Raw genomic sequence first — 27,269 nt, forward strand, 5'->3', positions numbered from 1 at the left:
GGGAAGAGCTCTATCTGTTGTACCCCCTGATGCACACATTTTTGCTTATTCGATTTCTATGTTTGGACCACACTCGGCAGGGCCTGGCCTATTCAGCAGGATACTGCTCCCAGTGGTGCCTGGGAAGCCATGTGGCAGGTGCAGAGGATGGAGCTCAGAGCCCCACGGTGGCTTTTCAGTGGGACCATTTCACTTTGGGAAGCTGGGGAAGTCCCGAAGATGGATGGTGGCTATGGTTTCACAGCACTACCATGGAATTGCTGGTAAATGTCTTTCCTAAGTTATCTTCACCATTTTTGTCATGAGGGGAAATAACACCACAATAGCTCTGAGGGGTTGGATATGAATGATTTCGTGTGATCATTCAGTAACATGTGCAGATGCACTTTATACTGAAAAGTGTGATGGCATATGTTGATGATATTCCTCGATACAATATATATATATATGTACACACATACATATTACCTTTTGGGTCACACCTGGCGATGCACAGGGGTTGCTCCTGGCTCTGCACTCAGGAATCACTCCTTGGCGGTGCTCAGGGGACTGTATGGGATGCTGGGACTTGAACCCGGGTCGGCCGCGTGCAAGGCAAATGCCCTACCTGCTGTGCTATCACTCCAGCCCCTATACAGATATTTTTTAAAAGGGAAAAGAAATGTTGAGGAGAATAGCACTGCTGGATTCCATATAAAGCCTCAGGCATGTAAGTCCCAGGACCCATTCAGCCCAGGAAGTCACCAGCAGATTTTTTAGTGCCATCTGCTCATTTCCTGTCACCCAAGGCCACTGTGACCTGTCTATCTGTTTGTCTGTCACCACAGGCAGACAGACCCACACATTCCATCTCGGCAGAAGAAGCAGAGCCAGGCCTTTATCTATGCCAGTACGAATGTGTCCTGAGCACCTGCAACACTGGCCGAGCAGCTATTGGTCCCCTGTCAGGAGGGGGAGACCCTAGGGGCTTCCTTTCAGCCCATTATGTGTCCAGGGTGCTCTTCCTCAGAAGACCTGCTGTCTGAGGAAGAAACCCACTCCCTGGGAACCATGGAGGGGAAACAACACGGGAACAATAGTTCGATGCTGGCTGTAAATCTACCTCAAAGCAGAGCCACTTGTGGAGTGTCTCAATTGTGGGGTGATTGGCAAGAGGGAGAGGCTGCAGAGCAGGTATGACCAACGTGTGACTCACAGCCACCAGCCAGGAGGTACTGAGCCACCTGACAGGAAGAATGTCCCAGGCCAGCAACTAAGCTGCAGAGACAAAGGGGTGAGGGAGGAGAGGGGGGTAGGACCCCAGGTGAGCACATGGATGGGTCTCAGCAGAGACAGACTGACAAGGACACAGAGACTCAGGGAGACCCAGGCCATGAGGGACATGGTACTCGCTCCCTGGAACCGTGCCAAATGCGTGGACCCTGTAGGACTAAGCTTTGTGAGACACATGGAAGTGGGCAAACAAGAGCCTATCTTAGACCCCAGAAAACACTGCATGGCACACAGACTTCCAGAGCTGTGGAGTTTCGAACCACTCCTGACAGTGCTCAGGGCTGACTCCTGGTTCTGTGCTCAATGATCATTTCTGGTGAGGCCCACGGGTCCTATTTGGTGTAGGGGATGAACAAGGGATGTCTGCCTGCAAGGCCTCAGGGGAAGACTTTAAAGAGCAAATTAGAAATTGCTAGCCAGTCTGTTAGGGGCTATCAGCCAAGGACAGAGGGTACATTTCAAAATACTAAATCACAGGGACTCCCATCCAGTGAAAAATAGGCAGAGATTGTCTTTTATCCCATCTGGCGGAAGCCGAAAGTAAACTGTGTTTCCTGCCAAGCAGAATCGAGTACATGTGAAATTGCTTCAGGTGGAAGACTGGACTGGCTTCTGTCGCTGGAGCACAAAGGACAGGTGTGTCCACCAGGCGGTCCCACCCACTGGTTTGCATGCCCGGTGCAAATGCGTGAGGGCCCAGCATCAACCCCAGGCCCCTGGCTCACAGGACTATGTAAGAGATCATCAAACTCCCCGGTCACATTGCGTCTCTCAGTTTCAGGATCTCCTGTTGTTTATAACATTCATGCCGCACTTAAGAAAAAATAAATTAAAACTAAGAATCCTGAACGGTCCCTGAAACCCAGTGTGTGTGTGTGTGTGTGTGTGTGTGTGTGTGTGTGTGTGTGTGTGGCGGGGTGATGTCCAGCATTTTAACGGGATTCAATAGGTAGTCCACACGGCACAGGCAAGGAAAACACAGAAGTCAGAAGCAGATCCCTAAGGAGAGGGAGTCCAGGTCTCAGGAGTCCTACGGACTGGGGCGGGGTGGGCGGCGAGAGGTCTTCTGGGGGCAGTGCAGGACCCCGGTACGGCAGGTGAGGTCCGGGCCGCCGATCGGTGCATGCAGACAGGTGCTCCGGGAGCCCGGTTCCCGGGGGGAGCTGGGCCAGGAGGGGTGTCCTCCGAGAGGGCAGCAGAGGTACCAACTCCCTAGCGGCCGAGGCTGGGCCGCCTCTCGCCGGAACAGCCCCCGGCCCCCACCCGGCGTGCCCACTCCTTCCCCTCCCCGGGGGGCGCGGGCTGCAGCCCGGTCCGAGTGTCAGGCGGGCCCGTGCGCGTGCCGGGGGCGGGGCGCGGCGGGGCGGGGAGCGCGGGGCCTGCGCGCGCCGAGGGGGCCGGACTCCCGCGGCCGACGGGCGGGCGCGGCCAGGCCCGGGGCGCGCAGGAAGCGGGTGCGCGGCGCGGAGACGCCCCAGCTCGGGGCCGGCATGCGCCGACGCGCGCCCCGAGCCTGAGCGGCGCGGGGTCCCCCCGAGCCAGGGGCCATGGGGCTGCCCACGCTGGAGTTCAGCGACTCCTACCTGGACAGCCCCGACTTCAGGGAGCGCCTGCAGTGCCACGAGATCGAGCTGGAGCGCACCAACAAGTTCATCAAGGAGCTCATCAAGGACGGCTCGCTGCTCATCGGGGCGCTGCGCAGTGAGTGCGGGGCGCGGGGCGCGGGGCGGGGCGCGGGGGGCTTGGGGGGCGCTGCGCAGTGAGTGCGGGAAGCCGGGGTCGCGAGGTGCGGGGCGCGGCAGGGGCGCGGGGCGCGGGGCGCGGGGCGCGGGCAGGGACGCGGGCAGGGGCGCAGGCAGGGGCGCGGGCGCGGGGCTTCTTTTGTTTGAATGGGGCCGGGGACAAAAGCCCGAGGGCTCCCCTGCTGGCGGCGCCGCACGCCGGACCCGGGACAGGCTGCCCCAGCAGCTGCTGGCGCCAGACTGCGGCTCCCGGCTCCCAGGGAAATGTCGGGGTTGCCACCCCCATGTATACATATTATTTTCATTTTAGTGTGCTGAGTTTGAACGCTGTAAAAAAAAAAGTCCTTAATGAGTTTTTGCTTTAAGGTAGAATCCAGCTACTTTGTCCAGTGAGATTCAAAGCTATTTCTTTATGTTTTTTGGTGTTTGGGTCACACCCGGCCAGTGATCAAGGATTGCTACTAGTTCCGAAGCACTCAGGTGGCGCTCCTGGCGGTGCTTAGGGGACCGTGTCGGGTGCCAGGGTCTGAGCTCTGGCCCCGTGTAAGACAAGCGCCTTACCTCTGTACTGACTCTCCAAACCCTTTCCCTCCCCTCCTAACTTCCTTTCCTCCAAACTTCCTTTCCTCCTTCCTTCTTTCCCTCCTTTCCTCCTTCCTTCCTTCCTTCCTTCCTTCCTTCCTTCCTTCCTTCCTTCCTTCCTTCCTTCCTTCCTTCCTTCCTTCCTTCCTTCCCCCATCTCTCATTTCTGTCTCTCTCAGTGTCTGTGTCTGTGTCTCTCTCTCTCTCTCTCTCTCTCTCTCTCTCTCTCTCTCTCTCTCTCTCTCTCTCTCTCTCTCCCTCCTTTTGGTTTTGGGGACAAATGCGCTGATGCCCATACCTTACTCCTGGCTCTGCTCAGGGATCACCCATGGCCGGGCTCGTGGGACCCTATGTGATACCGGGCGGGGATTGAACCCGTTTCAACTGCACACAAGGTATTTTCTCTCTGGTCCTCAATGACATTTCTCAGAGACAGCGTCCAGCAGGCATGACGGGTGTGTTGGCTTTCCGTTGTCCGTGCCTGTTGGTAGTTGGACAGTACAGCAGGATGACCGGAGGAACCCTGACACCAGAGGATCTTATCTCGTCTCCCTGCATGGTTTCCGCCTAGCTGGTTTGGAACTGCATCACCACTGGGAATTTGGTGCTGGCTAAGGCACACGGGACTAAACACAGCCACGAGGAGCTGCAAGGCGCACTGGAATGCGAAGGCTGCTGCCGTGGGGGGTGGGGGGTGGCGGGGGTGGGGGGCTCTCCCTGCGCTTTTCCCAGCTGCCTCCCCGGAGGGTGGGGGGGGGGGAGGGGGGGAAGAGTCCAACCTTCCCGCCTACCCACCGACCTGCAGAAGTCCCAGTCAAAACTCCAGGAGTTGCTGTCCCTGCGAGAAAGTGAGAAGTGATAAGTCTTGGCCGGTTGCAGTTCCCAGGGTGTATTTGCATGTTAATAGAGGTTTGGGAATCTTTCAACCGCTCACTTGAAGCCCTGGAAACTGGCCTCTGAGGGCCTGAGGGATGGGGAGCAGGACATCTCACTGGGTGGATAGGCCTTTGGGGAATTTGGCAGCAGCCCTGCCCCGACCCATGGGGGCTGTGTTCCGTGTCACATGAGGGTGGTGACTGGGTGTTGTGAGCACCCATGGCACCTGATTCACATGAGCATCTGATCTGATTTTTTGTTTCTTTGGCGGGGTGGGGGGGGGGGCCGGGAACTCCACCCAGCAGTGCTTGGACCACCTCCTGGCTCTGTGCTCATTTCTCTCGGGGTTCAGGGGAACATACACCATGTGTCCAGGATCAGACCTGGGCCTGCGGCATGCCAGGCAGGTGCCTCGAACCCCATGCCCTCCCTATGTTCCCTCTCTCGGTCCCTGATCTCTGTTTTTAAGTATAGTCAGGATGGAGCGCACCAACAGTGTCTCTAAGTGAGGGTGCTTCCCGTCTCTTTTTTTCCTGACCATCCCAAACCTGAAACAGCCCCTTATCTCTTGGGTTCCAGGGCCCAGAGAAGAAAATAGGCCTAATTTCTGTGTCTAAGGTTACCACTGATAGCAGTGTTTACTGGTTTTGTGAGAAGTGCAGCTTATCTGCAGCTTAGCCCCTCCTCTGGATACACAAACAGCTTCCTTCTGGTTTGCAAATTCTGGTGGAGGTCTCTGTGGCTGGGCTCCTGCATCCCAGAGCTCCAGGCCCGAGCAGCTGCCAGGTCAGCGAGGGGGCCAGATGCCAAGCCCACTCTCGCTGGATGTTTTCTACAAACGACCCAGTGTTTCACGGAAAGGACTTGCATAGCTCTGTGCTGAAAAGTCCTCTGAACTGGACATTATTTGACCAGGGTTGTGACGTACTTTTCCAGGGTTTTCCATTCTGGTCTTGCAAATGGCCCGGGCGGTTCCCAGCCTCCGGATTTGGGGTTTATTTAAGTCCTTGCAGATACTCTGGTATCTTTCCAGGCTGAGTGTGTAACTAGAACCCACATTACTGCTTCTCTGTGTGTGTGTGTTTGTGTGTGTGTGTGTGGGGGGAGGGGGGAGCTTGGTTCATTCCTCACTCAAAGAATCCCCAGCTGAGGCTGCCAAGTCCTGCCATCAGCACAGGGAGGAACTCTGAAGTCCCTTAATGGCATTGTTCTTTCCCACCATGCCACCCTGACACCAGCAGAGTGTCTGAGAACTTGAAGCCTTGTACTCCTCTCTCTGAACCATGGGGCAGGGCACCCTTCTCCCTTGAGACCAGGGCAGCCGGTGAAGCAAACCTCTGCATTGAGTCCCCCTTGGTCTACCCCCCTCCCCCACCACTGGGCTGTAATTCTTTTTTTGTTTGTTTGTTTTTCTTTCTGGGTCACACCTGGCAATGCACCGGGATTACTCCTGGCTCTGCACTCAGGAATTACCCCTGGCGGTGCTCAGGGAATCAAACCCAAATTGAGGCAAATGCCCTACCTGCTGTGCTGTTGCTCCACCCCCCCTCCCCCGCCCCCGGGCTGTTATTCTTATTGATAACAAGAGCTGTTACTTACAAAGGATTCCCCCCCCCCCCCCCAACATCTAACCTTGTTTCTGTCCTGGGGGATTCACTTTCCTGGAGAAAGTTCCAGCCTTCCTTCTCAGGCTGACCTGAGGAAGGTGCCCTTATCCTCTTCTCCATCTGTTCCCAGCAAACGTTCCTTTAGAATATTGGGAGGGATCTGATGAAGACATTAAGTAGCTGATCTCAAGCTTTAAGGTTTACAGGGGTCGGAGCAATATTCCAGGAGTAGCAGGGCTAAGGAGTGTGCATTGTAACGCAGCGAGCTCCAGTAGGACCCCTGGCTGCATGTGTGACCACTGGGCACTGCTAAGGGTCAGTCCTGAGCACAGAGCCAGGAGTAAGCCCTGGGTGCTGGTGGGTGTGGCCCCCACAACAAACAAAGTTTATGTCAGGTACTTAAAATATTTTGGAAATACAACTGTTGCTTTTCATATTTACACCTGCTCTGAGAAAATGAGGGTCCAGTTACTGGATTGGCTTAGAGCTTAAATTCTGCAGCTGTTAGCTTCTGTGTGATAATTGGCAAATTACTTCACCTCTCTGGGTCTTTCTTTGAGGCACAGAGAATGAGGAGACATCATTTTTCTTAGTACTGTAGCACTGTCCTCCCGTTGTTCATCGATTTGCTCGAGCGGGCCCAGTAACATCTCCATTGAGAGACTTGTTGTTACTGTGTTTGGCATATCAAAGACGTCATGGGTAGCTTGCCAGGCTTTGCCATGTGGGAGAGAGACTCTCAGTAGCTTGTCGGGCTCTCTGGGAGGGGTAGAGAAAGACAAACGCCCTACCCGCTGTGCTATTGCTCCAGCCCATTATTTTTCTTACCCCAGTTTATCCGTTCACTTTGCCACATGCCATTTGGTGGCATGTGAGAATATCTGATATGGTGAATCGAGTTTTAGTTCATGCCTCGTGACTCAAAGCCCCACCCTGGTCAGCCATAGTTCTGTGAACTTTGCTCCTTTCCCAGATGCCAGCCATCAAGAGTTTAATGTGAAACCAGGGGCTCTTTTTGCATATTTCTCTCTCTGATTTTAACAGATTATATCCCAAGATGCATTTCAAAGTGGCTTCCCTTGTAATTTGCCCGCTTTCTCTTTAATACTTTTCAATTCCAAGAAAGACCTTTAGTGTGAATGCAAATAGATAGATTCCTCCGTCCACTGCAGTGAAAAGAAGCGATTCCTCTTTCCAGTGCAGTGAAGAGGAGAGAGTCAGTGGACAGGAGAGAGACATGATGGACAGAAGGAGGCTGGCCCCTAGAACTGAAGGGCTGTGTTGGCACCACCACCATCCCGGCCAGCCTCTGTGGCATTTGGCCTCTCCCTCACCTGTGGCCCCTGTCCCATTGCCCTCAGAGGAACTGGGCAGCTGGCTCCTCCCCCTTCAGGATAGCATCTAAGCTCAGTTTGCAAGGGCAGCAAAGATGAAGATATTGGCTGGTGAGCTTCAAGCACTCTTCATGCCTCTGTCCTCTCTCTGCTGTTCTTTCTCTCTGGGCCCAGGCTGCTGGGTGTTTGGTGTTTTTTTTCTCTCTCTCCCCCCCCCCCCCCCACTCTGGACTATACCCTGAGGCTCTCAAGGCTTAGTCCAGGCTCTGTGCTCAGACATCACACGCGGAAACTCCAGCCAAGCACACTCATGCTCTTTATTTTCATTCTCTTCAATGCCCAGGTCTCTGTTTTTTTTTTTTTTTTTTTTTTTTTTTGGTTTTGGAATCACCCCTGCTGATGCTCAGGGGACCACGTGGGGTGCCCAATCCTCTGCTCTTAGGTCAGGTGTGTCTCTCACACATATGGCCCTCAGTCCAGGTGAGGAGGCAGCCGTGGGCTGGCTGGTGGTGTGTGGGGTCCAAAGAGCCCCTGATGCATGTGGCTGTGGGGAAAAGCAGGTGTCAAGGCAAGACCCCCTGGTTCAAGGAGGAGAAGCAGGAGGAGGAGGAGGAAGAGAAAGTGGAGGGGAAACAGGAGGAGGAAAGCAAAGTGGAGAAGCAGGAGGAGGGAGGGTAGGTGGAGGGGGTCAGGAGCAGGAGGAACAGACTCAGCCTTGGGGGACAGCACTTCCCTAGCCCACCTTCACCCCCACTCTCTGGCCTCTTCCCAGAGCCTGTCTACACTTGGACCCATTGTGTCCCGTGTTTGGTGGCGTAAGGCGAGGATTCCCTGAGGGACAGAGAGCAGGCGTCAGCCGTTTGCAAACTTTTCCTCCGCACCGGCTTCTGCCTTTCTGCCTGTCTGGGCTGTGGAGGCTGGGGGCAGGGGATCCTTCACTGAGGGCCGCTGTGCTGGGGGGCAGCAGATGCATTCTTTTGGTCCTGGGAGGGTTTGAATCAGGTGCAGTGTGTGGAAGGTCCTGTCCCACAGAGGAGGGAAGTCAAGGTGAGGTCTGCATCCGCCCCTTCCCGCCCCTCCCCTGCAGACACAGGTGGGGTCTGCCTATTCCTTATCCAGTCCCGTCTCCCGGTGCGTCCCCCAGTGTCCCTTGGTGCCCGTGGAGCTCAGGGGCTGATTCAGCCTCTCTGGGGGGGGGGGGGGGTGGTTCTCAGAGAAAGCCGAGGGGCGTCTTTGGGTTTCTGAGCTGCCTCCCGGGGCCTGCAGCCTTGTAGGGTGGCTGGAGATGCGAAGGGGCGACAGAAGGAAGGGGGCTCTTGGCCTTTGGGACTGGGCACCCCTGTTTCTCCTTTTGCTTGCTAATTTCCCTTTCTAAATCCATCCAGACGTTGTGATTTAGTGTTGTTCCTGATGGTTTCCTGGTCACTCCAGCCCCACACTCCTGCTCAGTGTGTAGGATCCTCGGTCCCTGGCAGGCACTACTCCGGGGCTCCTGAAATACCTGGGGATGGGGACCCCCACTGCCCTCTGCCAGCCTGCAGGAGCCTTGCTCAGCCCTGTGGTGGATCTGTCCTTAGCTGCCCAGCTCTTGCCACTTGCTTCCTATTTGCTTCCATGCTGGAGTGGTCTGTGAGCTGCCCACACGGGGCAGCTGGGGTTCAGGCATGGGGCTCAGGCTGCTGTTGTGTGCCGAGCACCCCGTTGGCCTGGTGTCAGCTTGGGGACTGAGAGTGTATGACCGCCAGGTGGATGGAGCCATGGGCCTGGCCTCTCTGCAGGACCACCTTTTGCTGGAATGTCAGCTCACGTCTGTGGCATTCACCCTCGTCACTAAGCACAGGCCTATTATGCTGGAGTGTTTGGCAGAATACACTTGTGTAGAGGCTGGAGCGATAGCACAGCGGGTAGGGCGTTTGCCTTGCATGCGTCTGACCCGGGTTCGATTCCCAGCATCCCATATGATCCCCCGAGCACCACCAGGAGTGAATCCTGAGTGCAGAGGCAGGAGTAACCCCTGAGCATCGCCGGTGTGACCCAAAAAGAAAAAAAAAAGGTACCGAATACATGGGTCTGTGTGTGTGAATTGTGGGCAGCTCCCCCCAAAGGTCCCAAAGGTGCATGTGGCATCAGATGGTCCCTTTGGAAGAAGGACTGGGCAGCTGAACCTGTGTGCGCCACCATCCGCGTTTAGTGATGGTGGGGAGGACCAGGCAGGGCTCGCTGGGTTGTGTTTCGGGGGGACCCTGGCAGTGGCTGCTGCCCAGGTGCTTGCTTGGGCCTGCATGCCCTTGAAGCCTCTTTATCGTCTCTCCAATTCCCCCTCTCCCCCATGCCGCAACCACCCTCCCCCTCTCTTCGAAATTGTCTCTCTCTTCAAATTCCACCCATCCTCTGGCTTTTAGTACATGTCTTTTTTTGGGGGGGGGGGTGTTGGTTAGATCCAGTGATGCTCGGGGCTCACTCCTGACTCTGCTCTTAAGGGTCGTACCTGATGGAACTCCAGAGATCACACATGTGCCTGGGATTGAGCCCAGCGTGGCTATGCGCAAGGCAAGCGCCCTACCGGTGCTTCTCTCTCCCTGACCCTCCATCTGTGTCTTTCTCTGCCTTTTAAAAATTCCACTTCCTCTCATGCCCTCAAGGTTCTTCCAAGTTGTCACGCACGGCCAGATTTCCATTACTTGTGGCTGAGGGATGTGCCAGGTAGTGCTTCTCCCCCATCTGTTTGTCCATCCACCTGCCCATGGTTACTGTAGCAGGGTCTGTGTCTTGATGCTGTGGACAGTGCTGCAGTGAGCCCAGGATGCCGGAGTCCCTGTGGGACAGCCCGCATCTCCCTGGGATGGTGTCCGAAAGTGGACCAGGGGCCCCGGAGGGATGCTCTGTTTCATTTCCCTCCGTGGCTGCCTGGCTGATATTCCCAAGGGCCTTGCTCTGGGACTGCCTTTCCTTCCTCCTCACAAACACGTGTCATTGCTCATCTTTGACAGTTGTGTGAGAACCAGTGAGGGGACATAGCCTGGTGGGGCTGAGGGCAGTGCCTTGATCCTTAGTGATGGTGACACTTTTGGACATTTGTCTTTGGGGGACGTGTCCGTTCGGACCCTTGACACATCTCAGCCAGAGACCCTTCCCTTCTAGTGAGCCGGATGGGCTCTGGAGGTGAGGCACTGCCTGAATTTAGGGTCTTTTTTGCCCCAGCCCTCCGTTCTTTCTTCTTTAGTCCTGGAAGGGTAGTGAGAACTGTTCTCTGCACACTTTGCTTCTCTGTGCTGCCTGTTCTGGGCTCTTTTTCTTTGTCTGGGCAGAAGTGGACAGGATTCTGTCACCATTATTTTTTGTGAGTGATTCTTTCACTTAGCCTATTGGTACTTTATTCCTTTGTACCGCCAAACGTTCTGTCATATGGACACACCACATGGGTGTGTGAATGGAGAGCTTATTCACGAGTTGAGGGGCTTTCAGTTGTTTCTGCTCTTCCTGTCTCTTAATTGTTCTCATCAGTAATGCTGCAAACATTTGTGTGCTGATTATGTATAGGCATGTTTGAATTTCCCTGGACATACTCCTCGCTGTGGAATTGCTGGGTGTAAGTCATGTGGCAACTGTATTTGGACTCTGTTATAAATAGAAGCAACAGATTCATAAATGTTTGCATTCTATTCTTTATGTTGGGAAGCAGTTTGGGAACTAAATGTATATTTAAAGAATGGCAAGAACTTCCTAGAGCATATTGAGCTGTAGCCTTTGTATTTGTTGGAGAAGGCAGAATCTTTTGGTTATGTAAGGAGAAAACATTTCCATGTCCTATTAATTTTAATTATAGATGGATACATATTTAAGTCCCAGGTAAATAGAGAACAATAGTGATCTTACGTATATGCAAAGAGAGGCCCAAGACGCAGAGGAAGGAGAAAATCTAAGAATCATGTGACAGGCAGAATAATACAGAAGGAAGAGAATGGGACTCACAGATCCATTTCCATTTTTGTACTATTTGCTTTATGTCAGCCACTGCACTAGGCCTTGGGAATAGAACACAGAGGCCTAGCTCTTTTGGTCTGTTTTCGAGGCCATGCTGCTAATACTCTGTGTGTGTGTGTGTGTGTGTGTGTGTGTGTGTGTGTGTGTGTGTTTGCTGCTAAGCTCTAGATTCCTAAACCTAGCAGGGTCCTAATCTAGTTGTTACTTTTTGGATCATGACAGAATTTGTTCATGACCATGCTCTTAACTTATAATTAAGTATGATGGCACTTTGGCTTGGCCCATTTTGATGCCAGAGTAGCTCACAGCTTACCCTGGGTCCATCCAGACCCTTGTCAGAACCTTGCTTTTGGGGTGCTAGGAAGTGAGGGCAACTGAGGCTTAAGTTGAGGACAGATGCTCAGGAGTGAATATTATTTGGAGTTAACTAACTCTCAAGTTACAAAAGCAAAGCATTGGCTGTCTTCCTGTGTCTACACAAAAGGGACATTTCTCTAAAGTAACTATGAAAAGGACATAAGGAGAAGAGAAAAGCAGTATTTACAAGTTAACAGAATCTGATTAGGAGATAAAGGTGATTGACTAGTTGGGAAAGCAAAGGACAGAGATAGAGGTTACAGATGAACACAGAGGATTGGGAGTGTCTTGGGAGCACTGTGATGGTTGCAACCCAATAAACCTCAGCTCCATGTAGCAAGGGAGAAAGGACAAACCAGTGTTATCCTACAGTTGGGTGGGTAGATGGATGGATGGGTAGATGGATGGCTGGATGGGTGGGGGAATGAATGGATGGTTGGATGGATGGATGGATGGCTGCATGGGTGGGTAGGTGAATGGATGGATGGGTGGATGGATGGTTGCCTGTACGGGTAGGTGCATGGATGGTTGGGTGGATGGATGGATGGTTGGATTGATGGAGGTTGGCTGGATGAATGGATGATTGATAGATGGTCGATAAGTAAATGAGTAATGGATGGATTGATAGATAATGAGTTAGACTGTGTGCTAGTAAGTGACTCTCTTCTTAAGCCCTGGATTTCTCATTTTTACAGTGGGGATAATAATACCTATTCATGTTCGTGAGGGTTAAATCCTTTAGTGAGCCATGCTCAGCACATAGAAATAAGCCAGTGGTTGATATAATCACACTTTAGCAAAGGTGAAGTAGCACCCATCTTAAATGTTTTAAAGGGAAGCATTTTCTGTGTCTTTCTATGATGACAAACTTATTTTATGTCCATAAAAACACTTAAAAACTATCAGTCCAATAAAATATACATAAATATTTATGCCATCATGTCACCTATTTTTTATGCATTTGCATTTGTTTTATTATTAACCAATTTATGGCTCGCAGCAGCCAGCTTGAAGGTGAGGCTTACTTGTGAAGTAATGTAAAGCAGTCTGCATAGGAAGTGTAACTCACACCGGAGAGATGACATTCTGAGTAAAGAAACATCTGCATTTTGCTCCGGCTCCCCAAAAGGAAATTGGATCATGTGTCAGCTATGCGGCAGAATGGTACTTTCATCTTTCCAGGCGTTCTTTCTGGCTCCACTGTGCCGTCATTGGCTCTCGGGACACCCAGCCTGTGGGTCCGTGTTGTGACGCAGAGTCTGGGAACCCCGGCGTCTTCCCCATGTGTTCCTGCAGCCGCTGTTCTGGAACGAGCCCGTCCTCCCCACACACAGCTCCATCCTGTGCTGCGGCGTCTCAGGCCAGGATGGCCTGTTACTTTTCTTTCTTCTTAAAAAAAAAAAAAAAGTAAAGAACTGTATTTTATAGACTTGTTGATAATTGAGTTTTAGGCATATAATATTTCAACACCAGTCCCACCCCCAGTGCCAGCTTCCTTCCACCAGCGTTCCCAAACTCCGTGCCCTTCACCTCCCACCCTACCTGCTACCTGCCGGGCTCAGTGCCAAGTCTGGCAGTTGCAGCTGGGATCTCCTGCATCCCGGATTGCTGGGTCAGGCCTTCGGGTATGTGTAGATGTTGCTCTTCCTGCACTCAGGACGCTGCTCCCTCTTTCGCCTGTTCCCAGCACCACTGCAGGAAGGAAGGGGGTTCTCCACATCACAGAGGAGAAAGTCACCTCTCAGGATGGATCTGACCTGCCCTGTGTCCCTGTCCCCTGCCAGCCGGCCCTGCACACACAGGTGCCCTCCTGCCCACTGTGCATCCTCTGCTGGGTGACCCAAGTTCAGCCCAAGACACCCTGACATTAGGGTTCTGGTGACCTCAGAGGGACCAGGGTAGAACCCAGGTGCTCCCGCTAGGGCCCTGGACGTCTCCAGTCTCCGGTCTCAAGCTGTGACTCTGCTTCCTTCCTATCCCTTAGTAGTTCCTGGGCATGGTCTCATTGTGTCTGTGACTCAGCCCCTTCCCCTGATTCCCTGCCAGTTCCTCGCTACTGGATGGGCATTCTCCTCCATCGCTCCAATCCCTCTCCATTGCTGTAGAGACGGCTTGGCGGGGCTGTGACAGAATGTCACAGCCAGGGCGGGACAGTGTCTTCCGGCTGTGGGTGGCACATTCCCAGCCGCCCGGACTCATCTGCCCAACAGATGCGCTCCTGAGGCTGTGGAGAATGCACTGCTGGTGAGGGCTGAGATACGGAACTGAGTCTGGTTTGACTTCTTTCGTGAAGTTTCATAAACCACCCAAGCAGATCTAGTTCCTGTGAAGTAGGACCTTGGGGTGGGAGCCATAGTCCTGGGGGATAGGGAGGGCGCGTGCCTTGAACACACACGGCCGAATGAGGTTTGATCCTAGGGGACTCACCGGAAGTGGACTCTGAGTGCAGAATTGGGAATAAGTCCCGAGCATCTCTGGGTGTGTTTCTGCCCCCACACTCCCCAAAAAATAGACGAATAGAAAATAAGACTTAATTGTCTTCAAGGTACTGGAGCCCCAGCCATGGTGACTGGGGAACTCTGCCTTCTAGGGGCTCTGGCATCAGACACTCTGGGCAGTCGGGGTCCCTGGCTGGGGGGGGGGGGTCCTCGCCAGGCCCCGCCTCCAGAACATCTGCAGCCCTGCCAGGCAGTGCCCCCTTCTTTGTATTTGGGACGGGCTGTCTTTGCTAGGATCATTAAATCCATTCGTTCACCAGATTAGTGTTTAATTGCTCCAGGAACACACGTTCTCAGGCAGAGTCTCGTGAAAGAGGCCCAGGAAGGGAGCGAGGGAACTGCCCCCTAGTAGCTGGCGTTTGGCAGAGGAATTAGCTCCCCAAGTTGGAGTGTGGGTCACAGGGCCCCTTGGGACCCTCTTCCTCTGCTGGGTGCCCAGGAGCCATGGGAATGTCAGGCCCGTGGACTGGTACTCAGGGGCTCTGCCGGTCACTCCCAACAGATCTGGATGGTTTTGTGACCTGACATCAGGTTCTGCTCTTCTGCTGTTTAAATTAAGAGGGACTTTCCTGGGTGAGCGATGCAGAGATTTCTGAAATTCTGTTTTTGTGGGAGTGGGCGGCAGTTTTAAATCATCTCCAGATGATGGAGCGATTTGCTTGAAGAGGATTAAAACATACTAACCCTGTGAAGTCAGGGGAAGAATATCATTTTCATTTTAAAGGTCTTTTTCATCTTTTTTCTTGGTGTTGCATGTGGTGCCAGGGATTGAACCCGGAATGGTCATATGCAAGGCAAGTGCCTTCCCCACCTTGCTATCTTTCTAGTTCCTTCAAAGGTAATTTTTTTGGTTTTGTTGTTTTTGTGGGGTCGCACCAGTGGTGCTTAGGGCATACTCCTGGCTCTGTGCTCAGGATTCACTCCTCGAGGGTTTGGGGGGACCAAATGGTGGGTGCTGGGGATCAAGCCCCCATCAGCCATGAGCAAGAGTGGCTCCCTACCTGCTCTGGCCTCTTCAGTTGTTATTTTCTAATTTTTTTTTTTTTTAGCTTTTTGGGTCATACCCGGTGATGCTCAGGGGTCTCTCCTGGCTCTGCACTCAGGAATCACTCCTGGCTGTGCACGGGGATACCATATGGGATGCGGGGGATCGAACCCAGGTTGGCTTCGTGCAAAGCAAACGCCCTCCCTGCTGTCCTATTGCTCTGGCCCTTCCAAGGTAATTTTTTTTTTTCTTTTTTGGGTCACACCCAGCGATGCTCAGGGGTTATTCCTGGCTCATGCACTCAGGAATTGCTCCTGGCGGTGCTCGGGGGACCATATGGGATGCTGGGAATTGAACCTGTGTTGGCCACGTTGGCTGCGTGCAAGGCAAATGCCCTGCCCGCTGTGCTATCGCTCCAGCCCCTCCAAGGTAATTTTTAAGGATGCCTCATATTCCCATATTTTCTAACTTATTCTTTAAAGGAGGTTCCGTGAATAGACCTTAAGCCCCCTCTACGAGACTGGCAACCTCTTGTGTGTCCCATGGGCCATGAGTGACATTTGAGCCAGCTCACTGCTCCCTGAAGCAGCTGCTCCCCCGCACCCCTGTTTCCAAAGTGTTTCCTCCATCCATTGTGGACCACCAGCGGGAATGGAGTTCCCGGGTGACCATGTGTATGAATTTGGTGGAGCAGATGTGACCGCCGACCTCCCAACATCTGGAGCAGGGAGCGCCAGGGAGGTGCTGGGTTCTGCTTTCCCATGTCTGCTGTTTTATTTTCCCAGCTCAGGTTGACAGGGCATCACTGGCCCAAAGTCGCCCCTCCCCCCCATAGGTGTGTCTGTCCCGTTAGCTCCTGCCCGTTCCTGCACCATAGGAGAAACTCTCACTTCTGTCCATAACTGTGTGGACCAAGACACAGCCTGCCTGGTGATGTGACTGTCTGCCCGCTCACTGGGCTTCCTGCCCCATGTGGAGCTGGAGGGAAGCGGAGATGGGAATGTGGAGGAGGGGGCCTGAAGGTCTGTGTGTGGGGGGGGCAGTGCAGGTGTTCGCCCCCTCCCTCTATCTGGAGATAATTTTGTTTCCCTTGCTAAAAAATCCTCATGGGAAGGGATCGCAGGTAGGAGCATGGGGAAAGGTAAATGCGGGCGGGATTTCTGTAGGCTTGACCAGGCGGATGCAGCCTGAGGGTTGTGAGTCAGGATGTAGCAAGTTCGTTCCTGACCATGGATGTGAGGGAGTCGTGGTGGGTGGGCCCAGGGGTGGGTGGGCTCCCATGTGGGCTGCACACTGGGCACGGGGAGATGGGGAGCTCAAAGGGCCAGGGGCACTAGGAATACCTTTGACAGTGACTCTGACCATAACCCTGACCAGCCCGAGGCCTGGGCTAGCTGTGTCCATCCCGAATATGGGTCCATTTCCGCTTCTGGCTCTGGAATTGAGTGGTCTGGAGTTAAACTTGGACCCCAGTCATTCCTGTGGCACATGCCAATGGGTGCCTGACAGTTTAAAATGGTCGTTTGTTGCTTACGATTTTTTTTTGTAAGCCTAATGTTAAATCTTTTTTTGGTTGTTGTTGTTTTAATTTTTTAAAAAGATAAGCAACAGAAGTTTACTTTTGTAAGTAAATGTAAGAAACAGATTCTGATTCTTTTAAAAAAAATAATTTGTTTTATTGAGTCACCGTGAGATACAGTTGCAAAGCTTTCATGTTTGAGTTTCACTCATACAATGATCAAACACCCATCCCTCTACCAGTGCACATTTTCCACCACCATGTCCCCAGTCATCCCCCTCCCGCCAGCCGATCCCAACCCTCTCCCTGCCTCTATGGCAGACAATTGCCCCCATACTCTCTCCCTACTTTGGGCATTATGGTTTGCAATATAGATACTGAGAGACTGTCACGTTTGGTCCTTTATCTACTTTCAGCACTCATAGCCCATCCCGAATGATCCTCCAGCCATCATTGACATCATCCCTTCTCTATCCCAGCTGCCTTCTCTCCCAGTTCATAAGGCAGGCTTCCAACTATGGGGCAATATTCCTGGTCCTTGTCTCTACCGCTCTTGGGTGTCAGTCTCATATTATCTTCAGATTCTGATTCTGCGTTGAAGAAATGATGACTATTGTTAATGAACGTAGTAAAACTGAGTATGTAAGAAATAAGCCCATAAAAAGACATTCTCTGCTTATAGTGAATCTACTAATTGTTGATTCTTGAAGTTTCAGTTCTTCCTCTTGGCTTACTCATATGTTTATTACATGAAATAGAATTTTGGCCTGTGGTTTTATATCCTTTTTGGTTTCAGATGTGTTTTAGGAGATTACAGAGAAAATGATATTATCGGAAAGTAACTTGAATTTCATCATAAAAATGTACTCAAAGGGCCGGGGAGAGAGTTCAGTGGGCTGAGCTCATGCTGCCGTGCGGGAGATTGGGTGTGATTGTAGCTGCACGTTGTCCTCCAGCATTGCCGGGTGTGGCCCCCCAAGTCAGAAACAAAAAATGCGGCCCAAATAGAAATGTGGTGAGCAGCATTATTTTCCTGGTAGATATATCTGAAAAGAAGGAAGTTACGCAAAAAATACTTTCTGGAGGAATTGTTGAACCATCAGAAGATGATTTTGAGCTTGAGTCTCTTGAGTGGTGCAGCCACAACAACTGCTCAAGTGCTCCGAGAAAGCAGGTGTCTGAGTGCAGAAAGGAGCTGTCCAGATCTCAGGGCTGCAGGACTCAGCACCTGGGGGAGTCCTCAGCAGTTTAGACACCTGCCAAGTCTGGGGGCCCAGGGTAGTTCAGGGTTATGTGGGGGACTCGGTTTTGGAAGGAGCGGTAGAGAGGCAGCCCTGGCTCATGTGCCATGCGCAGTGACGGAGCCCCAAGTGCACTCTGCATTCAGCCCTCATTAGCTGCCCTGGGCTCATCCTGGCACTCGGGACCACTCACCTGAGGCCTGACCTGCTCCAGTGTCTGTCCCAGGGGTCTCATATGTGCCATGCTGTTGCCTCAAGTCCTTGGGGAGGTGGGGGACAGGGACAGGATAGGTGCACGGGGAAAAGAAAAATTCTTTGGTTCTCCAAATGATCTTCAGGGTCCCTGAACTCATGGTCCAGATGCTGAGCCCTCTGGGAGTGGTTGGTCACTGGCACAGCAGTGGCCTTCAGTGGCTGCGGCCTGGAGCAGCTCTCCCCCTGCCCCCGAAGAGCAGCTCCCATTCAGAGATGTAGATGGTCAGAGAGAGGGATTTACCTGGGCAGGTTAGAAGCAGAGCCAGAGATCACTGTCCAGGATTTCCACTGATCCTAAGTCAGTGAGGCAAAGTTTCAGACTCCGCAGGATGAGAAAAATTAAGGTTCCTGTACATGGAGCATTCAGAAGTGGGGTTCGGGCTGGGGAGAACTCAGTGAGCTGAATGTTGGGGCCTGGGTTTGCTCCCAGCGCCGCACATTCCTGGATCACTCCTAGGGCTACCCCCAAGCAGAGCCCAGGCCCCTAAGCCAGCGGAGACCCCCCCCCCCCCCCACAATAGTGTGGTTCAAAGAGGAAAATGAATAATCCTATTGTTGGATGGGATACAGATTATCAGGAAAACCTCATAGCGAGTCCTGTATTGAGACGAGCATGTCATTTTGTCTAAGTAACGGTTGAGAGTCTCATGTAAGTTATTTACGTGTGTCTTGCCAGATCAGGTTCTGGCTGTCTGATTTGGGGTTGACATAGTTAATGGACGCCATTTGCACAGAGCACGTTGGGTGACGTGTGTGTCTCCCCACATGTCTGGGAGCGGTTGGTCACCAGAGGGTGGGTTGTGCTCTGTCATTTTCGTGACTGGGGTCGCCAAGGGAGGGAGGGGACCGTGTTGGGAGAGGGAGGGGCTGGCCACAGAGCTGACTGAGAGCCTGACTTCCCAGAGTGCCAGGGCTCGGTGGCAGGGACTCAGATCTCTTGCTTCCCACCCTGGGCCCTGGCCACCCCTGGACTCTGTCCTTTACTCTGCCGTTTTGAGGACTCTCTGGCTACAGTGGTATCCCTGGCAGCGTGGAGTGACCTGTCCATGGGGGGTCATGGTTTTGGGTAAGTGGGGATTTTATTGCAGCTTGAGGCTCTGGCTGCCAGATGCACCTTCTGGGATCCCATGCTGGAAGTTTCAGCCTCGAGACTTATTTAGCATCAGTTCTCTGGGACGCCTCTCGGCAGCCACGCAGACAGTCTGGGAAGAGCAAGGAGAGCTCTGGCCTGCCTGGCCGCCTCCTGTCTGTCCCTGGGCTGAGTTGGAGTCCGCAGCCGTCTGTAGGCTGGTTTCTGGTATTGTTCCCACACCACTCCCAGCTCTCTGCCCTGTTCTCCCGCTCTGCTGCCCTTCCGTTTTCCTGTACTTCTGTGTGTGATTGTGTGCGTGAAGAGAGAGAGAGAGAGAGAGAGAGAGAGAGAGAGAGAGAGAGAGAGAGAGAGAGAAGAGAGAAGAGAGGGAGAAGGAGAGAGAGGATGAGAGGTTGAGTAGTGAGAGGAGAGAGGGAGAGGAAGGAGAGAGAAAGGAGGGAGAGAGGAGAGAGAGAGAGAAGAGAGGGAGAAGGAGAGAGAGGATGAGAGGTTGAGTAGTGAGAGGAGAGAGGGAGAGGAAGGAGAGAGAAAGGAGGGAGGGAGGGAGAGAGAGAGAGAGAGAGAGAGAGAGAGAGAGAAAGAGAGAGAAAGAGAGCACGTGCATGCATGTAGGTAGGTTCATAAGCAGATGGAAAAGCTGGCACTCTGGGACACACTTGTCCACCAGCGCTGCCTGTCAGGATGCAGAAACTGCACCCATCTTGTGCCCGGGGCAGAACCCAGAGGCTGGCCACACTCCCAGGCCTGGTGTCAGTAGGGAGCAGGGCGGAGGAAAGCCACTGCACTTTGCTCCTTCTGGCATTGGTGGGAGCGGGGTCCTTGCTGCTGGGCCTGGTGCCTGGCACTCTTGTCCCTTGGTCCACATCGATGGTTGTGTCTGCCGTGTCGCCCCCATGGGGACTCCCTGTCTGTGCTGCTGACAGTTGTCCCTGGAGGTGATCAAGGCGCTGTCCAGGAAGAGCGTGGGGACTGGCCTTAGGCAGGCTCACCCCAGCTCACCCTGGCATGAGGTCACAACTCCTTTTGCTCTTCAGAGTCAGTGGCAGGGTAGGTAGAGGTGGTGGTGGAGGAACCCAGTGAAGTCCGTACTTGGGTGCTGCTGGTCCTTCTTGTTCCTCGCGTTTGGGGGCGTAGGGAGAGGATTCGTACAAATGGTTGCTGGTGAGAACGTGGTTGTTTTTGTTGCTTTCCTCTCCTCCCCCCCCCCCCCCAACTTCCTCTAATGCCTCGGTATTGTTTATGCAGCGTTAGGAATCGTTTTCAATAATAACAGAACTGGTTTTGTTCTCGGGGGGAAAGAAAGCGTCCAAGATGAAAATCCCAGATTTATTAAAGTAAAAACATGCCTATGTTCTTGATCTTTAAAAATTAAAAACAAAAACATCCCAAGCTTGACATGAGGGCGGCGGTTACTTTTATCTGACTGAAAAATTGGAGGTAACGTTTGCTTATTTGGGGGCGGGGGGGACCCTCACATGCATATCTCCCTAGCAGTCATTGAGCATAGAGGCTCTAATCTGTCATGCAGGGCTGGCGCTGACAGAGCGGGTCATAGAACTGGGGGCTGGGGACGCAGGAGTCTGCCCAGGCTGGGCAGGACTGGGGTGCATTGCGGGGGCTAGGCCCTTGCTTTGGTCCTGGCTGCTGTCTCCGGGATAAAGGCCCCTCTGACACCATTTCTGCTTGTGCTGTGCAGGTCCCATTAACATGCAGAACTGCCAAGATTGAGCACCCAGGGCAGAGAGTGGGACATCCTCGGGGTCCTGGTCACTGAAGTCCTATCTGTGTCCCCATGGTGCAGCTGTGGTCCTTCCCCTATGTGCCCCAGTGCTTCTGATTACTGTCAGCTGGACAACGTCACCCCTGTCGTTCCCTTCCCTCCTCTGAGACCCACCAATGCAGGGCACAATCACTACTGAGTGTGGCAGTGCCCGGTGGTGGGAGGGCAGCTGGCACCTGCCCTATCTCTCTGTGCCCCCCTGAGGACCCAGCACTGGAGGGGAAGCTTCAGGAGTCACCTGCAGGAGCCTGGGGTCCTGGGGTGCCATGATGCCCACTGTAGGCATAGCAGGTGTGTGGGGGGGGGGGAGAGGGGGGGAAATGTTTCTTGTCTCTCTTTGGTTCACAGCTTTTTTTTTTTTCTTTTTGGGTCATACCCAGCAATGCACAGGGGTCACTCCTGGCTCTTTACTCAGGAATTACTCCTGGCAGTGCTCAGGGGACCATATGGGATGCTGGGAATTGAACCCGGGTTGGCCGCATGCAAGGCAAATGCCCTACCCACTGTGCTGTCACTCCAGCCCCAGGCTCACAGCTCTTTTAAAGGAGTATTTTAAAATTTTTTTGGGGGGGAGGGGGAGCACACCTAGTGGTGCTCAGAATTTACTCCTTGTTCTGTGCTCAGAAATCACTCTTGGTGGTGCTTGGGAGACAGATGGGATGCCAGTGATAGAACCTGGGTCTGCCCTGTGCAAGGCTAGTTCCTTATTTATGGGCACCATTTTTCCAGCCCCATATAACTCTGCAGCCACAGATGTGGGGGTCATTTCTTCCTTGTCTGTCTGTCTCCGCCTCTTTGTCTCACATCTCCATTCATCAAGGGAACATTCTTTAAACATCAAATTCCACGCGTTGCTTGTGCTGTCATTCCTGTAAATATCGGCTGGGATCATTTCCGTTTGGTGGGGAATGCGTGAGAAGAAAGACCCTGTGAGAGCCCCCCCCCATTCCCCGTGTTTAGAACCATCCACTAGCATCTCCTCAAAGTGGGGTTCACAGGGCAGTGCCCTTGCGGCCCCATGTCCTGGATTGTACTCTCTGGGGGTCTGCCACAGCCCACGGCACCAGCGGCTGAGTTTCACAGATCCCCCCCAGGAGACCTCTGGGCCCCAGAACTTGCGGGGCTGTGGCCTGCAAGCTGTCATCTGCAGCAGCTGTGTGCATGGAGTGACCCATGGCATGGGACGACCCCATCGTCCTTTCCGCTTCTGTGGGACATGTCAGCCCATGGTTCTGCCATGCAGTGGCAGCACAGCAAAGCTCCCTGGCCAACTTGCTCCCAGCGCCCACATAGGCCAGGCCGGCCTTAGCAGGAGGAGGGGTGCTTGTGTCCTGCTCGTTGGTGTGACTGACTTCTGTTCTTCTGGGGGCTCTGGGTCTGCACAAGCCGCTTGGCCCACCATAGCCGGGCCGTGGGAAGCAGGGTACATGCTGAGTCTTTTTCTGTGCAGGAGTGCCCCTGCGTTTATTTGCCTTTGGATTGGTTGGTTTGTTGCTGATTTGGGCCGCATCTGGCGGTGCTGGGGGTTGCTCCTGGCTCTGCTTTGGAGTTGCTCTCCTCAGCGGTGTGTGGGGGGTGGAGTGCTTGGGATTTCCTGCAAGCAAAGCCTGGACGCCAGCCCTTTGAGCATCTCTGCGGCCCAGCACTCCTCAATTTGGAAAGGCTTCAAAACTCGTCGAAAAGAATTCCACGCGGCCACATGTGACCGATTCCCCCCATGCACTAATCCCGTGTGCACAGAGGGGGTGTCCGTCCCTGCATTCCAGAACATTCCCTGATGCTGAGGAAAGGCGTGATGGCAAACCCCTTCCAGCTTCTGGTCTCCTCTGGTTCCCAGTGTCTCGGGGCCAGCTGGACCATGGGCAGCCGTGCAATGGAGGAAGTTGTTTCCATGATGGAAAGTGAAAAGTGAAGTACTGCTGTGCATTTAGGGCTTTAGGACAGAATTTATAAAGCAAAGCAAACAAACAAACAAAAATATAGCCCCGAATGAGGTCAGGGGCCTGACCCCTGGCTACTCTGGGTTCCCCCAGGAGTTAAAAGACTCACGAGCAAGCTCAGATGTCCTGACTTGCTCTTCCTCTTTCACCTGTGTGTACAGTGGACTTGAATGCCACAGCCGTGCCAGGCCAACTGGGGTGCTGCCCCTTCCTCTCAGGCTCTCCTCTTAGTGTCCAGGCCATTTTCTCAAGAGGCCCCGTGCTCTGAAAGAGGAAATGCCACGAATGACTCTGAGAGCAAAGTCCCTTGACGTCATTTTTCTCTCCGCAGCTTGCTCTGGGAGTGATTTGCAGGCTGCCTTGCAGGGTCTTTTATGAGCCAGCTCCTGGGTGCAGAGGGCGAAGGTCAGCCCAGGGGGGAAGAGGCTTCAGGGGAACTGTCCACCCACAGTCCCTGCAGCCTCAGGAGGGAAGGAAAGGGTTAAAGTGCCTTCCAAGCTGGACCCCATGGGCATCCGCTGACTGGCTTTCTGCTACAGCTCGGACTGAGAAGGGCAATAAGTCCCACCGCAGAGCAAAAGCCACGAACTGGCTTCGTGGCATGAGTCGTGTGCCAGGCTGCGGTGTCCACGTTCCTGCACCTCTTCTCTAGGTGATATGTAGGTTTTTGGAAGGATCTGCAGTGGATCTCTCTCTTTCTGGTTTGCCTGCTTAGTGTTGGGGCCATACCCGGCTGTGCCCAGGGCTTTCCTCCTGCATCTGCACTCTGGTCACTCCTGGCAGGGATGGCCAGCCCAGCCCCTTTCCTACTGGACTATGTCTCCTGCCCTAAGATTATATTGTTTTGTTTTGCTCTGGGGCCATACCTGACTGTGCGCTGGGCTGACCCCTGGCTCTGTGCCCTGTGACCATTCCTGTGACCACCCCTGGCAGGGCTGGGCCAGCCCCTTACCTGCTGGACTAGCCAAGATTATTCATTTCTTAAATTAGAATTCCAAAGCCGGTCTGGCATTACAGGGCCTGGTGGTCAGGGGCCACTTGGGTCAGTGGTGACAAGGCCACCCAGGCCACGCCTGGCCATGCTGGGTAGGTGGGGGCATGAGGTGCCGCAGAGACTCAGGGCTCCAAGCGTTCCAGGCCTGTGCCCAGCGCCTCTGATGCAGTGAGCACCTGGGAGTGTTTGCCCCCATTTCCTGCCCGTGAGTCTGTGGGAGCGGCAGTGGGAAAGGTGCTCTGCAGAGGGAGTCCAGCCTGGGCCCTTGCCTGCGTTTTGTCATGGGTGGTTCTGAGTTACTGAGGGACACACACTACACCCTCAGGGAACAGGAGCTCGTTTCCTGTATTCCAGGTGAGCTCAGGAGGTCAGCTGTGAGAGAAGCTTGTCGATCTGACAGTTCCCTCCTGCTTTAAGTTGAATAGTCTCTCTCTCTCTCTCTCTCTCTCTCTCTCTCTCTCTCTCTCTCTCTTCTCTCCTCTTCTCTTTTTGGGTCATACCTGGCAATGCACAGGGGTTACTCCTGACTCATGCACTCAGGAATTACTCCTGGTGGTGCTCGGGGGACCCTATGGAATGCTGGGAATCGAACCCAGGTCGGCCGTGTGCAAGGCAAACGCCCTACCCACTGTGCTATGCTCCAGCCCCAGAATAGTCTCTTAAGCAATGGAAAACCAGAATGAAAAGAAGGGGTCGCTGGTGTTCATCATGGCACTGGAACTCTGTTAACTAGTTTTCTTAGTTTGAGTTTCAGCAGTGGTTGAAATAAGGAACTCTGTACCCTCAGCATCCGAACTGTGCATTTGTGGGGTTTGTATCTAATCCAAGATACTTTACCTGTACCCTAAAAATAATCTCCTTTCAACATGACATGAAAGTTGGAATTTTTGAGATTTTCTTTTTTCCTATTAGTCTGAAAAACAACTTTGTTTTTGATTTTTGGTCCACACCTGGCAATGTTCAGGACTTGACTCGTGGCGGGACTGGTGGGACTCAGGGGATTCTCTGGGTTGCTGGGGTTTGAACCAGTCAGCAGCCTGCAAGGCAGGCATCCTACCCACTGGACTATCTCTCCATCCCCAGAAAAAATAACCTTTGAGTTTTCATTTTTCCTCCGTGAAAATGATCTTGTAGACTGGGGCATGAGTGTTTTCTTTTCTAATTGAGCTGCAGTTGGGACGGAATTGAGTAAAATCGCTGGAGTTGAAGCAGGCACAGCGGGTGTGGGGGCTGCGGGTGCAGAGTGGAGCCCCAAGAGTTTTGTGTATGTGTGTGTATGTGTGTGCGTGTGCGTGTGCGTGTGTGCGCATGTGTGCGTGTGTGTGTTTACACGTGTGTGCACGTGTGCGTGTGTGCACATGTGTGTACGTGTGTGTAAGTGTGTGCATGTATATGCGTGTGTGCATACATGGGTGTGTGCCTGCGTGTGTGGTGTGTGCATGTGCTGCTGCCTCCCTGCCCGGCTGGCCTGGAAAGCCCTCTGTGCCTGTCTCCCGTGTAAACAGGGGCTGCCTGTGACCATCCGGAGCAGGCTGCCAGGAAGTGGGGTGAGTGGAGCTGCTTTTCCCACGACCCTAGCTCTCATGTTGTTCCAAGGGCTCCCGCTTAAAATGCCTCGAGAACCGCAGTCATTCCTCTGCCGGCCTCCCCTGCGGCGGCCCTTCCCACCCGGCCCTGCAGGCACCGGCCATGCCAGCAGTGGGCAGAGAGTAAAGTCAGGGGCCAGAGGTGGTGCACATAATTCATGAATGTAAAAAGAATTTTTTTTAAAGAAATTTAGTCACTTGGTGTCATCTTGCAAATTAAAAGTTGATTAATAGGGCATGGGTGCTACTTTGGGAGTAAGCTGCTTGCGCTGAATGCGCCCGCCTAGGACTGTACTCCCAGCACCCCGTATGGTGCCCTGAGCTCTTCCAGGAGGGATCCCTGAGCACTGCCCTGTGCCACCCCACCATCTCTGGGGTTTTTGGAAGCCCCTTTTGTCTGATTTTGTGAGTGCTTCCTCCTGATGTTGAAATCCAAAGTGCTGAAACAGTCGCTGGATGCCCTGGTCCTGCCACTTGTATGTGAACATAAACATTTGTTTGAAAGAACCACACCTGGCACCCACCCTAGACGGGCACTCGGTGGACAGATGCCGTGACCCAGGGAGAGATCAGACAGGGTTTGGGGAAGGTGCTGGCCCCCAGTGACAGGCCCTGAGCCGATCCCTGAGCATTGTAGGCGACCCCCCCCGCCCCGCCCCTCTGAGCACCTGACCCCGCCTCACTGAGAGAGTGCAGACAGATCAGGCAACAGAATCTAGTCGCCCAAGAAATGGGGACCTCAACATGTCTGCCTGAGGGTGGAGGCTCAGCTTTGCCTTTTGGTTGCCGCTCACTCTTCAGGTTTGTGTCCCCAGGTGGGGAGAAAAATGCCTTCAAGGTTCCTGAAACGAGGGACAGCTGGTCACTGCCACCCTCACCGCTGGCCTCCTATCTTCTGTCTGTCAAGGCTGCTGGAAGGACCCACACTGGACAGGGCATGCAGTGCTCACTGGCGTGTTTCAACTGGTGCTGAGGCCCTAGTTCACTTCTCCCATGGGCAGGAGACTCAGGCACAGCCACATACGAGCCCAGTTGGTCCTGGGTGAGGCCCCACGACCCCTGCCTGCCCTGGACTTGGGAAAAGCCTGTCCCCATGAAGACCAGGCCAGGGCTAGCGGAGGAGAGCCTTGCTCGGATAGCAGTAATGAACGTGAGAGGCAGGAGGGGGCTCTCCTCTGCCAAGTGTCCCTCGTCCCACCTGTCTCAGTGACAGGCCAGTGTCACTACAGCCCATTATTATTTTTTGGGAGGGTATCAATATTTTTAATGTTTCACATGGCTTCTCTCAAGAGACTTACCACAAAAATACATGAACTCCTGCACGTGTTTCAATACACTGGGTAGTTATAGAATCTGAACAAGATTTTTTTTTTTTTAACCACCGCCCTTTATTTCCTCACAAGCCATGTTTCTGGGGCCCAGTGTTCTCACATGACAGTGGAAAACCAAAATTGTCTCTTAAAGAATTGAGTACAAAACACAAAACCTTCCACAGCTGTCCAAAAGAGAGGAATGTAATTGTTTCTGAATGGTTCTCCAGTTCTGGCCTAGCGTACATTTCTGCTACCCACTCCTGGGAAGGGCGAGGAGGAAGCAGCCCACCGAAACATTTCTTTCTGGGCCA

General features: G+C 53.4%; 1 protein-coding gene across 3 annotated transcripts in view; it reads left to right on the plus strand.

Annotated features, from left to right (window-relative positions):
• Nucleotides 1-2,207: 2,207 nt before the first annotated feature.
• Nucleotides 2,208-27,269, plus strand: part of ARHGAP42 (Rho GTPase activating protein 42) — a 127,419-nt gene continuing 102,357 nt past the window's right edge. For 2 of the 3 annotated variants that reach the window (XM_056114783.1, XM_056114784.1), the window contains exon 1: nucleotides 2,704-2,973. In XM_056114783.1, coding sequence (XP_055970758.1) covers nucleotides 2,820-2,973 — 154 coding nt within the window. In that variant the 5' untranslated portion in view covers nucleotides 2,704-2,819. Of the gene's footprint in view, nucleotides 2,291-2,703; nucleotides 2,974-27,269 lie in introns of those variants that run through there. The other variant, XM_056114785.1, reaches the window with a different exon arrangement.

Source organism: Sorex fumeus, unplaced genomic scaffold (assembly GCF_029834395.1).
Source record: "Sorex fumeus unplaced genomic scaffold, SorFum_2.1 ptg000028l, whole genome shotgun sequence".
Classification (NCBI taxonomy): Eukaryota; Metazoa; Chordata; class Mammalia; order Eulipotyphla; family Soricidae; genus Sorex; species Sorex fumeus.